The sequence below is a fragment of the Betta splendens genome, chromosome 1 (genome assembly GCF_900634795.4).
Source record: "Betta splendens chromosome 1, fBetSpl5.4, whole genome shotgun sequence".
Lineage (NCBI taxonomy): Eukaryota > Metazoa > Chordata > Actinopteri > Anabantiformes > Osphronemidae > Betta > Betta splendens.
The window spans coordinates 10662496-10676412 of NC_040881.3; the positions used below are offsets into that span (position 1 = coordinate 10662496).

Here is a 13917-nt window from a genome sequence, read left to right on the forward strand (position 1 = left end):
CTCTTAACGTGAGAATAAAGGCAAAGGTGAGAAATATGAGGTAAATATTGTGTTTAATTAACAAACATCAGTTAGGGAACTGACATTAGTCTGAGGATGGAGAATGGGGGAGAATATAAAGCACAATGCACATGTGTAGAGGTGAGGGGAACATATTTATCTGTTACACAAGGTGTCCCCCGTACAGTAGGATCAGGAAGTTCTATGTAATATACAGATCAGGATCCAAGTCTACGGTACAAAAACTTAGCAGCAACATGTTAACATCGGAGACCAAGGGGCTAACAAAGTAGTTTCATTTAGAAAAGTCACAGTATTCTTTAGGAAATAAATTTGTTAAAAAGGTAAAAACAGTTCTAAGCATCCTCTAGGGTCAATGCTACTCACAAGATCTGTTTGTGAAATACACAGGTAGGGAAATTATCTATACATTTATACTCTAATATAAAGACCTTCTGGTAATGGCACAGTACAAACTCTCAGGAAACGCGACAAAAATATACAATGTCTTCACGTCACATTTGCAGATTAAAATGTAACTAAGGTCTCTGGCAAGCACAATAGTTTCAGTGATCAGAAAAACAGCTTCTCTTCAACCAAAATAAAGGACACCATTTTGTTAGTTTAGCTATCTTGACAGATTATGTCTTTTTAATACAAAAATAAGGACAAATATAAATTAATATATATTAAAAGAATCAGATTGATACATGGGGAATCTACTGAATAAGTACAGGTATTTATGATACAATAAATACTTGTCATTCTTGACGGGGGGCAGATAAACAGAGTAGTGTTTCTGACCCGACAGGTAACATGGAGAACTCTGACACAGGTGAGCGCCTTTGTATGTGTGTGTGTGTGTTTTCAGTAGCTGTATAAAATACCACGAGTTGAGCGCAGCTGTGTGGAGGATGGTGCACACAGTCTCACAGGGTTCAGGAGGTCGGTTAGACTACAGTGGGTTTCTTGTGGTGCAGGGGGCTTATCACTGCCTTTCCCGTGCCTTAATGCAGCTCCTCCTAGTGGTGAGTCTGTGCATCTACCAGTTAATATTACTGCTAAAACACACCACGCACAGACGGGAAGCATGGAGTCTAAGCTGTCAGCCTCGTCAGCGGCCGATCAGTCCTCTAGGGTGGATGCAGTGTGGCATCACTGGAGTCATCAAGACCAAGAAGTAGATGAAAGGAAAAAGTCAACTTTGTGTTTTTTTGTCTTTTTTTTCCACTTCATAATAAAAAATAAGTCTGTTTTTTTACAATACAATTCAACATCCCCACAAGGAAGCCTCAATCATCAGTCCAGCACTGACAGGAAAAGAAAAAAAGTTTTTTTTAATTTTCTCTTTTTTTTCTTTTTTTTTTTTTTTTTACTTTTTCAGGGTTTTTAAAAAACAGAGCTGGTGGGGGAAAAAAACTACGAAGGCAGGAGGGGTCAGGACCTTGAAGAATGGGGGGTGGGGGGGTGGGGGGTGTTGGGTAAGGTCGGGCAGGGACACAGAACACATCTGAGGTGGATGGGAATCTGCCAAGAGTGTCGTCTCCCGTTTGTTTTTCTTGTTTTTACGAGGAACACTTTGTACAGCCGCACTTTACCACTTTCTCCACCTCCTGAACGAAAGAAGAGCCGTCGGTGCACTGGAAGGTGTATTTCCTGCGTTTGCTGCGGAGGGGCGTGCAGCAGCTGCCCTGTCCGTCGGCGCCCGCCGGGCAGCTGCCGCGGCACTCTAGGCGGGAGATCTTCTCCTGGGTTTGGCACGCCGCGTAGCCTTGCTGCCTCTGGTAGACGTCTCGGACCCGTTCGCCTCGGCAGGCCACCTCTGCAGGGTTGAGGAGAGAGAGGAGAGGTGCCCAGTTATGCATGATGTCATGTCACGTGTGTGGGATGTGATAGGGATTCTGGCAACAGCATATGCATTGACCAGAGCTGAAGGTGTATAGGACCTAAATATACAAAATGTAGGTTTTCATGCAATGAATGTGACTGTTGATGCAACAACAATAAAAAAACAGTAAGAAAATCTTTTTGCGATGAAAATTCTAAAACACAACAATAATACTAACAAGGTGCAGAAAAGACAGGAGTTGGAGTTGTTAGGGGGGGAGACCATTAAAAAGAGACTGACATTAAAGTGTGACTGAGCTGTCTCACCTGCGTTACGCCCCGTGTGGGGTTATGAGGGAGCTCAGAGGACGCTGGGTTGAAAAAGGAAGATGTTAGAAGTGTTAATGAAAGCAGAGCGAACACTGCTGTGAGAATTCTGAATGCACCGAGAGCAAAGTAGAAGCTTATGAAAGGTTCTGTTATGGGAAACTAGATTAAAAAGCCTGAAGAGGAATTATGTGAGTAGTTCATCCACGGCAGACCAACGCAACGTAAACACACAAACCGGCGCCTCGCTCACCTTTGTCACACGCCTCCCCTGTGTAACCACTGTTACACTCACAGTACGCTTTCCCCAAACCCGACACCCTGCATTTGCCATGCTTGCAGCGGGACAGACTGCAGGGGTGAGCCGCGTCCGGGTCCTGCTCGTCACAGAGCACGCCGCTGAAGCCAGGCTGGCACCGACAGGAGTAGGAGTAGGAGTTGATGGGGAGGCAGGTACCCTGGACACACCTGTGAGGGGACGGAGCAGGAGGAGCGTTATTATACTCAAAACCTCAAGTTTAAACCTAAGGCCTCGTCACAAAGACACCCACTTGTTGCCGTCACACGGGTTGTTGACCTGCTGGTCGCACAGGGCTCCGGTCCAGCCCGGGTGGCAGGTGCAGGTGAAGCCGCGGTGTCCGGTGGAGTGGCAGTCGCCCTGGACGCAGACGCCCCTCTGGCACGGCTGGCAGCCCGGCTCCACCCCGTGTCCGAGCCACTGTGCCGTCCCAGGGCCCGCGGACCCGGCGCCCTGCCCGGCCCCCAGGTCCTGCAGCTTCCCGTTGATGTACAGGTTGCGGAGGCAGCCGTGGAAACTGGTGCCGTTGCGTCCTCCTGAGCTGTGCTGCAGAGCAGAAAGGCCGCCAGAGGCTGAGGCCTGCTCTGGCATCCCTGCAAAAAGGTGCAATTGAAGGACAATCAAGTATAATTCATGTAAATACATTAAAAGCGTTAATTGTAAGTTTTCACATTGCAAATCGTGTTCAACCAGATAAGACAGTTACCTCCAAGGTAGAGCGGGGACTCTATGTTGAGGGTGGACTGCTTGCTGATGGAGTTGATGGATTTAGGAGGTCCACCGTCAATGGACAGAGACAGAGTCTGGTCTGACGCTAACAGCTCCACAGCATGAAAACTGCCATCATTTACTGTCTCCACACTGAGAGGCAGAACCGACATTTAGTCCCAACACCTGCATAATCCATCACGTGAGCGTGGCATTGTGTCTGTGTGTGTGTACCTGTATATCGCAGAGGGAGGGTAGGATCCTGTGTCGTAGCTGACTCTAAGGCGGCCCCTGTACAGCTCTATGGCAATGTGATCGCTGTCCCCTTTATACAGTAACACGCCACTGTCCTCATCTGTAGCAATCTAAGCACACAGCGGGATGTGCAGGTCAGTGAGGCGGATTAACTGTGTGAAAAGCATTTCCACATCCTTTGTTTACCACAAATCAGTAGGCACCAATACTGGTCTGTGAGGGACACCGTCCTGCTTGTTTTCCTGTACTTCTAGCCTCTGACTGGCTGAACACAGCTGATCTAAGTCATTGGCAGTGTCATACATTTTAATATGACGAAATAGTCATTCAGAAGCAGAATTAACATCAGCACCTTAAACTTGTCACAAGCGACAAAAACACAGATAAAAGCTGCAGGGGAACATTTTATTGACAGATGTAGGAACATCCCAGCTGTGTAGTTGTACGCTAGTGTATGAGTACAGCACACACCTGCAGGCTGATGTTGGTTTGTGGCGACAGCAGGTTGGAGGGGAGCTGCAGGTAGGACTCGCGGCTGACAAAGTTGACGCTGGCGAGCGTCTCGCAGCGCTCGCCCTCGTAGCCGTGGATGCACTGGCAACGAGGGTCGGTTGCCATGACGACACACTGCGCCCCGTTCAGGCAGTCGTGGTTGTCGCAGGGGCTGGTGCGAGGAAGGACCATGGGAGGGGAAAACTCGCAGAATAACCCACTGCAACGTACAATTAGAAAGGTTAGACGAAGACTTGACTGCAGTAACTAAGACCTAACACAAGAGGGAGACAAATAAACACGTTGACCAGGAAAGAGCATACTGTATACAGTACTGCATGTAATATATTTTGTCGATACTGTGAACGTGAGCCTCACCTGTTTCCCTCTGGACACACGCAGGTGTACCCATTGACGGCGTCGATGCACTGGCCTCCGTTCTGACATTTGTTCTCCTCACAGTCGTTATAGTCCAACTCGCAGTGCTCACCAACGTAGCCCGGTGTGCACTCACATCTACACACACACAAACACACAGGGGCAACAGAAATGATGGTGATACTTGACTTCAATCTGCTAACTGCAACTTTCCCTAGTGCTGCTGTTTGTAGACTGGCCGCATGCTATTTCGCTATATCTGTGCATAGATTAATCAGCAACTTATTTATTTAGGTGTGAGAAATGTTAGTAGTAAGAACCTGAGGGAAGGGAAACAAAGCGCGTGGGCATTCAAATGTGTGTGTGTGTTTGTGTGTGTGTGTGTGTGTGTGTGTGTGTGTGTGTGTGTGTGTGTGTGCGTGTGTGTGTGTACATGTGTGTGGTCCACTCACTTGTATCCCTTAGGGGTCAAAATGCACTTTGAATCATGCTGACATGGGTTCAGCTCTGGTGCGCAGAAATCCAGTTTCTCTTCACATAGCTCCCCTAGGACACACACACAAACACACACACACACACACACACACACACACACACACACACACACACACACACACACACACACACACACACACATAGAAGCAGACAGCAGACACGCACACAAATATCATCTTAACACTTCCAATAATAAATACAAATATAATGGCACTGAACTAAATTAAACCCATAAACCCGTAATGTTTCTGCTTGTGTTCTCTGTAGTGTGTGTGTGTGTATGCATGCGTGTGTGTGGGTGGGTGTCTAAATGTGGGTGTGCACTCTTGGTGCTTGATGGATGACTCTCTTGTGGCCAGGACCAACACAATGGTCTGATAAATGATGTCATCTCTGGGAATGTCATATTCCTGATGGTTTTCCCAAGTGTATCCTGATGTTCACAGGACTCTGAACTCCAAATGACTCACTGATGAGTCATCAGGGAATAATCCAGTTCTCCTGACAGCACAGCTTCCCCTCTGGGTGTAATTATATGTTCACTTGGGGATCAATGGAAAATGTGTTTGAAATGATGGAGGAGGTTGATGCATGTTTGTGCTTCAGAGCATCTCTAGTAGCAACTGTGCTACATGCACTCAGTTAGAATCAAAATCTTATACTAACAGTCTAATATAGTTTAAAATGCCGTTTATTACTCTATTATAAATAGCATACTGTATATTTCATTTAAAATGAACAATTTAGTACAAATGCTGATGAAGTGTTTAAAGCACTTACTTTAATAATTAGGAAACATTTTACTAGTCAGGTTTATCAGAAAGTCTGTAAGTGTAGTGTAAACAGAGAAGCATAGGACTATACTATACTATACTGCACACCAAAATGTGCTTGCTATAATCAGTGTAGCCAAAGAATGTCAGCATGTTCCTTTGTGTCACTTTCCAGAAGATAAAATGAGCCACACTGTGATGCTGAGTGATGTGTTTCATTCCAGTAGAGTGAAGACGGACACACGCTTATGTTAAATCTGCATCCAGTAACTTGTCTTCCTGGAATAACTGAAAGAATATCATCTACCTATAATGTGAGATTATACATTTGTTATAATATGCTTTATTGTGTCTATAGTAAGGAATAAGCATGTACAGTATGCAGCAAGCAGCAAGCAGTATACATACAGGTGTATGAGGACATGCACTGCTAACGGAGCACAACGGCCTAAAGTATATTACATTACTCAAAATCAAAACATCTGGTTGGTATAAATAAAGCACAGGAAATGAAGGAAGGATCGAAACAATGGAGCGAAGACAGAAAGGAGAGCGAGAGGAGGGGGGACAAGAAGGACAGAGAGAACAGACTAACCTCTCTCCACCTCATTGGTAGCAGCTGCAACCACAAAAAAAAACCCCAACAACACAGATGATAGATGACAGAAAGCAGAAAGGGGACAGGACAGCGAGACACAGAGAGATAGAGAGAGAACACGGCCACAAAGGTTAGCAGTCAGACATGATTAGCACAGCGCAAAAGCAGACAAACAACTAGCAACAGACTAGCGTTAGAAAAGATGGGATTGTCTTCTTTCTGCAAAGTGCTTATCTTTAGCTATGTTTGAAACAAAAGAGTGAGTGGATAGTTCATTTTGGCTCCGACAGGAAAAGTAGTTCTGTTTTCTACCTATGTGACTCACTTCTGCAGCTTAAACGCTTCCAAAAAAAGGAAAACTTCTGAGCATAAAAGAATCGTCCATGTAGTAGTTTGACAGTGTAATTTCAGGTGTAGTGGACTTTTGCGTTACCTGTGTATTCAGGTGAGCACATGCACGTGTAGTTGTTGATGCCGTCAACACAGGTCGAGTTGTTCTCGCAGTCGTTGTCCTCGCAGTCGTCGATGTTGATCTCGCACGCGTCTCCTTCGAAGCCCTCCGGACACACACACCTGAGAATGCACGGGCACACACACGTAATGAGAAACACACACACACACACACACACACACACGCAACGATGCGCTGCACAACCAGCTCGTAACAGCTGCGTCAGCTCCATCCGCTCGTCCCCAGTGGGTCATTATTCTGTTAGCGTGAGCGTGCTGCAACTCTGTAACTACTACTCAGCTTAACACACACACACACACACACACACACACACACACACACACACACACACACACACACACACACACTGGTACAGGTCTAATAAAGAGCCCTTATGCGCCACACACTCGGGTAGATTAATATCTCATTAAATAGCCAATGACAGCCCTTCACGATGAATATTCACCCTCAGAGCTGAAGGTGGTGAAGGAAAAAAAAAAGTTAACATACAGTACGATGACGGTGAGAGGAAATGAAAAGAGGCAACCAAAGACAGAGCTGGCCTGCTTGTGTGGGTGATTACAATCTGCTTGGTGGGAGCAAACAGGCGCTAGCTCCCTGCCTGTTAACACTGAACGGCCGAACGGCGAGACAAGGGGACGGTCACAGCAGGAGACGAGCTCAGAGACATGGAGGCGTTAGTGTGTGAGGACAAAGCAGGTCGGCGCCAAGCTGTTGGCGTCTGCTGTTGTCCCTACAGTAAAAGAAACCCGGTAAAGATTGAAGCAGGTTGATTCTCACCAAAAGTTGCTTCCTTCTCCTTCCTTCAGATGACACGTTCCACCGTTCTGACACGGGTTGCTGATGCAGGCGTGAATGGGCTCCTCACAGTTCTGACCCTGTTCATGCACATAAACACACACGTGTTCAGCGCTGTGCATTAGGGATGTAACAGACGACAGAGGACGGCTGGGTGCTGATGCTGATGCTGAGTGATACCTTAAAGCCGTAGGGGCAGGTGCAGCGGTAGTAGTGCACAGGGTCAGTGGAGCACGTGCCGTCGTTTCTGCAGGGGTTGGACAAGCAGGGCTCACACTTTGCCTGGATGCTGACGTCCACTGGGCCTGTGTGATGCGAACAGACCCACCCATACACACATACATTATCAGGGACCCCAGCCTGTGTGTGTGGCAGTCATCCACAAACTACAGTGTTAGGACTTTGAGACCCAGGTTCTGAACACATCCTGACATCTTTCTGGACAGGGCACTTAACAATGAAGCATTTCAAAATCACCAATTAGACATTATATATGAATATCACCCAATAACTGAATAGCTATACATGAGAGAGATCACACTCTCTTTGCAGGACCACAGCATGCACAGAATCAACATTTAACAGTCAGGACACACACGGCTGGTCAGAACACGAGGGCTGACAGGGAAGCGGAGCGGCTCAGTCTGGTCAGGATTTAAAGGATGAGGAGAACACGGCTGGGACTGAATTGAGGATCTGGGGAAGAATAGACTGAGGAGCAAGCACTGGGACATGATTTGTTACTTTACAGTACCTGGCACCAGAAAACCACAAGGCCCCGGGACTTCTACCGCGCGTCAGTTAGATTAAGTTGAAAATAGGTTTCAGTCACGTATACATAGTTATCGGTAGCAATAATTAGGTTAAAGGTTAAAAGGTAAACACATGGAATTTGTTAAAATTACAGTCAAAATCAAGCTCAATAACAAATTTATAAAATTCAGGGACTTTTATTTTAATCAGCATCTACATGTATTGCTGTCCAGTAAAAATCATGTTTCACCATATCAAGCAAACCCTTGTTGGTGTGTTCAGACAGTTTTTCTATCTCTTAATGACTTAACTTACATTTATCAATGACAAGTTTATATCTCCGACAAACATGGTTTCCACTGGAGAGAAATCTAGGAGTCCTCATGAACTGATTTTCCATGCGTCTTGCGTAATTTAAACAGAGTAATTCTCCACATCCATCACAGACGGGTTCGTTTTGTGCTCGTGTGTTCGTTTGCATTACCTGTGCAGGTGAACTTCTTTGAAGGGGTGGTGAGCAGCAGCTTGTCGGTCATGTCCCCGGGGCCGGCACAGCGGGCTATGCCCGGCTCCTTGTAGCCGCTCTTTACCCAGTCTGACAGCCATTGCATGTGGCAGTCACAGTAGAGAGGGTTAGCACCGAGGGCGCTGGCAGTCAGAGAGAAAGAGAGAGAGAGAGAGAGAGAGAGAGAGAGAGAGAGAGAGAGAGAGAGAGAGAGAGAGAGAAAACACCTTACTATCTACAAATCGGATTTACCGTCAAGGGCGAAAGTGTGATACAGTGTATTTCTACTCCATATAAGTGAGCTGCATCTTGGCTGTAGTTGAATAAACCCCTTTGTTTGAATAAACTTATCTCAGGCTGATGTTGCACTTGCATTGACTTAGACCACTGGGAACAGCTGCTTTACTTTTATAGCGCTTCAGCTTGCTGGCTGTGTCATATTCATGCACGGGCACAGCGCTGCCTGTGTAACCACACACTGACATCTTTAGTTTCTGATGAATACGCCCCCCACCTCAGCTCTTCTGAGGTCTGATTAGCAGCGGCCTGTCGCGGGCTCTGTCCATGGTGCTGATCCCCCTCAGAGCCCAGAGTGGACAATCACTTATTGAAATTCCCATCAGCAGTAACTCAAACCACAATCATCCTCACTTACAGTATGCATATCTTCCATTTTAAAGAGTTCAGATTTTACACACACACACACGCACACACACACACACACACACACACACACACACACACACACACACGTATGTATACAGTATATACTCGTATTATATACTTAGTTTCAGTCTGACTCTTTGAAAGACAAGCCTCACTGCTCAGACATTTTCTGACATTTCCCTTCAGGTATTCGGGTGAAGAGGAAACTCATCTTTCTCATGATAATTTGTCTTTATTTTGCAATTCTAATAGGGGGAAAATGTCAGCTCTTCAGTCACAGAAAAAAGACATGAATGCTGACATGTGTGCTACTCACAGGTGAGAAAGGGATGACAGGTCTTTGAAGGCTCCCTCTGGTATCAGCGATATGTCGTTGCCATGGAGAGATCTAAGAAAGGGCGAGAGGAAGGAGTTGAAAGAGAAACAGGCGCAGAGTTTTGGAAGGAAGTCTTGATGCTAAAAGTCGTGAGGCTTCTGGACGACCACTCTGACATGAGACCATTTGCACTACAGTATGTTCCTTAGTGTCACCATGTGCTGGAGCTGATACTCACAACAAACGCAGAGACTTGAGTCCGTCAAAGGCCTTCGCTGGTATACACCGCAGACGGTTGTAGCTCAGGATTCTTCACAAACAGAACAGACACAAATGAAAAGACAAGTTTTTCAACATCCCCAGATGATCAAAGTCATAACCACGTTTTAATGAGCAAACACAGACACAGAAACGAGCACGTTAGCACAAACACACAACAACTGCAGAAACATCCTGCATTAGACGAGGACGGATGTGAATGGAGTGTAGTTTTTTGTACTCAATAGTTTGTGTGACTTCATCTTTACATGTGCTTTGCTTTGCATAGTGACGACGTTGAGCTGCTGCAGGCTGCAGCAGTACAGTTGCTACGCGAGAATAGGTTTTTGCTAACGGTGCACTACAAAAGCATCTCACTCCCATGAGTCACTGGAGGTGACCCGCATGGCACAGTGTTCACAGGGAGGGACTGCGTGGTGACTCAGCAGAAGTGTGTGCCAGCGAAGTTTGATTATTGCTTTCATTTTATCATCTTCTTCCCGTGCATTTGCAAATGACACAGATCCATTCATAGACACACGCACACACAGACACGCAGGGCAAAAGGACTGATGTAAAGCCAGACTCACAGCGTAAGCAGCTCGGACATGTTACTGAGGCTGTGGTTGGACAACGTGCTGATCTGGTTGTTACTCAAATCGCTGCAAAGGAAACATAAAACACACATCACGTGCATGAACGACTGCACAATACACCCGCTGTACAGTACGACACACCAACAGCAATACAACACATACGCCAGCGAGGTTAAACACACAGCTCAGACAGACGACCAGTCAGTTAGTTTAAGCCTTTAAATGCATCGAAGACACGAAACAAGTCATTATCAATGTTCAGATACAGAACAAGAAGAAGAAAATAGAAGAAAACATTTCCAATTATATATATGTTCATGAAATGTGTGAAACTTACATGAGCGTTAAGTGCTTGTAATTGGAGAGCTCCACTGGAACCTGAGTGAAGTGGTTACCGTCCAGATACCTGAGTCACCGACGGAGAGGTGCAAACAAAGCAGATGGGAAGAGAGACACGTTTCAAACATGTCGCAGTTAACTAACCGCGTAGGTCATTCTTCATGTCCAGCAGCGTGAGCAGTCATTACTCCTCCTCCATCACACACGCATGCACTGAGATCATATTCCCTTCACTGTGTGACAATGTGCATATTAACTAACTCCTGGTTAATTAATGGTTGGACAAAGTCTGTTCCCCACAGGAGACAATGATGTACATTTATTTTATATTAATATTAATATTTTAAAATCCATAACTGTAAATTCAAATGATCTTTTTTCACTTTGAAACAAATGATAAATAAACTAAAGTATTTATTGTAGTACAGTAAGTTTATTATGTAAAAATTTGAAAGTTACTGCAAATAATTTCTTCCTTCCTGCATATAATTGTACATAATTTTGATTCTGCTCTTGTTTTGTACTGCTGTTGCAACATGGACATATATTCTATCCTATTTTATCTTAAAGCATGAGAGACATGTTGTTGATGACATGTTGGTGAACTCACAGCTCCGTGGTTTCCTTGGGAAGGCCTTTGGGCAGCGTGCTGAGGCCCTTGTTGCTGCAGCGCACCACCGTGTCCAGACAGGAGCACTCTGCAGGACACCGCAGAGCTGGAGAACAGCTGTTCTCGTCGTTACCTGGAGGGGACGGGAGAACGGACGGAGGGCGTGATTGAGTTGCGCCGTTGCACTGCGTGATCTGTAAATGCATATAATTCATGTCAATTCGTCTCACCGTCTTCGCAGGCAAAGTCCTGGACGGCGACATCCTGGATGGGGATCTCCTTCAGAAAGTAGGGACTCTGGCAGCGAGGGTTGCCGGTGACGATGCGCTTGCGCCTCAGCCAGTCCCCGAGCCAGGCCAGGTGGCAGTTACAGTTGAAGGGGTTGGCCAGGAGGTTGCTGGAGGAGAGTTGGGAGCATTTTAAAGCCTGCGTGCATTTTGCCTCGTCGCGCGTCATGCAGCTGGTGACTCACAGGGTGGACAGGGAGTGCAGCGTGTCGAAGGCCCCGGGGTTCATGGAGGTGATCTGGTTGTCGTAGAGCGACAGCAGGCGCACGGAGCTCAGCCCCACGAAGCTGCTGTTGCTCACGCAGCTGATGCGGTTGCTCCTCAGCATCCTGCACACGCAGAGTTTATAATGACGTCACCTGGTTGTGTAAAGGCGTGCTGCTGATGATGCACAGGTACCCACAGCGTGCGGAGGCCGCTCAAGCCCTTCAGCATGCGGTGGTGTACGTTTTCCAGCCGGTTGGAGGTCAGAATCAGCTCGTTGACGCCCGATGCGCCATCGAATGTGCCCTCCTCTATGTCTGTAATACGGTTATTACTCAGGTTTCTGCAGGGAGAGAGGAGGCAGGGGTTAAGGAGGCAGAAAAGAAGAAATGTGGAGGGAGAAGCAAGAATGAGGAGCAGGGATCGGGGTCAGGGATGTAGAGAGAAATACGGGAAATGAAAAGTTTCCTCCTTCTGAGCTGAATGTGACTTCCTCCCAAGCACGACTGGTTGGTTTCTGTTCTGATGATCTGACTCACATCTTCCTTAGCTGCGGCAACTTCTTGAAGATCCCGGTCGCCTCAAGCACGGTGAATTCATTGTTGTTCAGCCGCCTGAGCGCAGGAAGGAGAAGAGGAGAGGGGGTCAGAGGCGGCGGGGGAGCACGGGGAGGTTCTGGCTGTGAAAGGCGGACGTGGCTCACAGTTCGGCCGTGTACTGAGGGACGTGGTCCGGGATCCTGGTGAGCTTCTGGTTGGAGCAGTCCACCGTGGTGCCCTCGCAGCGGCACTTCTCGGGGCAGGCCAGGTCGGCGAAGCAGTCCCCCCCCAGCTTGCTGCGGTAATCCTCGGTACCTGGTCACAAGCACAGCGGCAACGTCACACAGAGCAGAGCGCGGGCAGGAGTCGAAGCCCCGGCGCCTCCGGGCTCCGGCGCAAACGCGCCTGCGGGCCGGACCGAAGGTCGTGACACAGTGGAGAAACGCGTGAGGTTTCGCAGAGGAGCGCCGGTTGTTTTACTTGGAGCGGGAGTTGTAAAAAAAAATTAAAGAAATGAATAAAACATTCAGAAACCGATGCTGATTGTGATCACTTGCATGAGAACATGTTGAAAATGCTGCATGAGTATCACAATCCGCCCACAGCACACACAAACTGAACACACACACACGCAGACAAACGCACAGAAGGAGTTTTCTGCAAAGCAACTGTCAGTGTTAGAAACCACTGCGCCACGAAGCAGCATCAAAAATGACATCATCGCACGTACAGGCATCCAAGACTCACACACACACACACAAACAGACACGCACAGAGGCTGCGCAGGGACAACAGGAGTGTGCTGTCTCTTGCGTCTTGGCAATGCTGTGGGGTTTGCAGGGCCGTTCCATGGTGCTTGACAGAACCATGTTCCACTATAGGAACCTGGCAGCCACATGGTTAGATCAAGCACAAAGGAACAACCTGCTGACTGACTGCTCCTCCGCTGGAATAGAGGGGTGGGAGGGACAGAGGGAGAGGAGGAGGAGGGGGGAGGAAGATCGGGGATAGAAAGATGTGTAGTGGTAGGAATCCAAGAGGGGGGAAAAGGCGGAGGAAGGGGAGAAAAGGAGAAGGTAAGATGGGAAATCCTGAGTCAGGGGAGAGACAAGGATCGACTGGAGCATCTAAAGACGTCTAAATACACAGACATAAGGCAGAAGAGCAGGAACAGTGGGAGGAGAGTTACAGCAGCACTGAAGGCAAGAGAAGCCCTGACTTCTGAGAACACACACACACACACACACACACACACACACACACACACACACACACACACACACACACACACACACACACAGAGAAATAAAGAGAAAAGTACATTAACTATTGTGCGCTAAGTGTAGATTCCTCTTGTTTGTAAAAACACAGGGGGGGGGGTCACAGAAGGGCTCAAAGGTCACTGTGGTAGAGGTCAAAGGTC

At 47.2% G+C, this 13917-nt stretch overlaps 1 protein-coding gene across 1 annotated transcript in view; it reads right to left on the minus strand.

Annotated features, from left to right (window-relative positions):
- Positions 1 to 36: 36 nt before the first annotated feature.
- The window catches only part of slit2 (slit homolog 2 (Drosophila)), a 34645-nt gene continuing 20764 nt past the window's right edge, over positions 37 to 13917 (minus strand). The window contains exons 14-35 of the mRNA XM_055508211.1: positions 12659 to 12809; positions 12495 to 12569; positions 12155 to 12298; positions 11937 to 12080; positions 11695 to 11861; positions 11465 to 11597; positions 10853 to 10921; positions 10510 to 10581; positions 9900 to 9971; positions 9662 to 9733; positions 8659 to 8822; positions 7602 to 7726; positions 7404 to 7501; positions 6585 to 6724; positions 4738 to 4831; positions 4286 to 4423; positions 3887 to 4127; positions 3395 to 3525; positions 3159 to 3313; positions 2706 to 3045; positions 2408 to 2622; positions 37 to 1822 (exon numbers count right to left, since the gene is read on the minus strand). Coding sequence (XP_055364186.1) covers positions 1566 to 1822; positions 2408 to 2622; positions 2706 to 3045; positions 3159 to 3313; positions 3395 to 3525; positions 3887 to 4127; positions 4286 to 4423; positions 4738 to 4831; positions 6585 to 6724; positions 7404 to 7501; positions 7602 to 7726; positions 8659 to 8822; positions 9662 to 9733; positions 9900 to 9971; positions 10510 to 10581; positions 10853 to 10921; positions 11465 to 11597; positions 11695 to 11861; positions 11937 to 12080; positions 12155 to 12298; positions 12495 to 12569; positions 12659 to 12809 — 3197 coding nt within the window. The 3' untranslated portion in view covers positions 37 to 1565. The remainder of the gene's footprint in view (positions 1823 to 2407; positions 2623 to 2705; positions 3046 to 3158; positions 3314 to 3394; positions 3526 to 3886; positions 4128 to 4285; positions 4424 to 4737; positions 4832 to 6584; positions 6725 to 7403; positions 7502 to 7601; positions 7727 to 8658; positions 8823 to 9661; positions 9734 to 9899; positions 9972 to 10509; positions 10582 to 10852; positions 10922 to 11464; positions 11598 to 11694; positions 11862 to 11936; positions 12081 to 12154; positions 12299 to 12494; positions 12570 to 12658; positions 12810 to 13917) is intronic.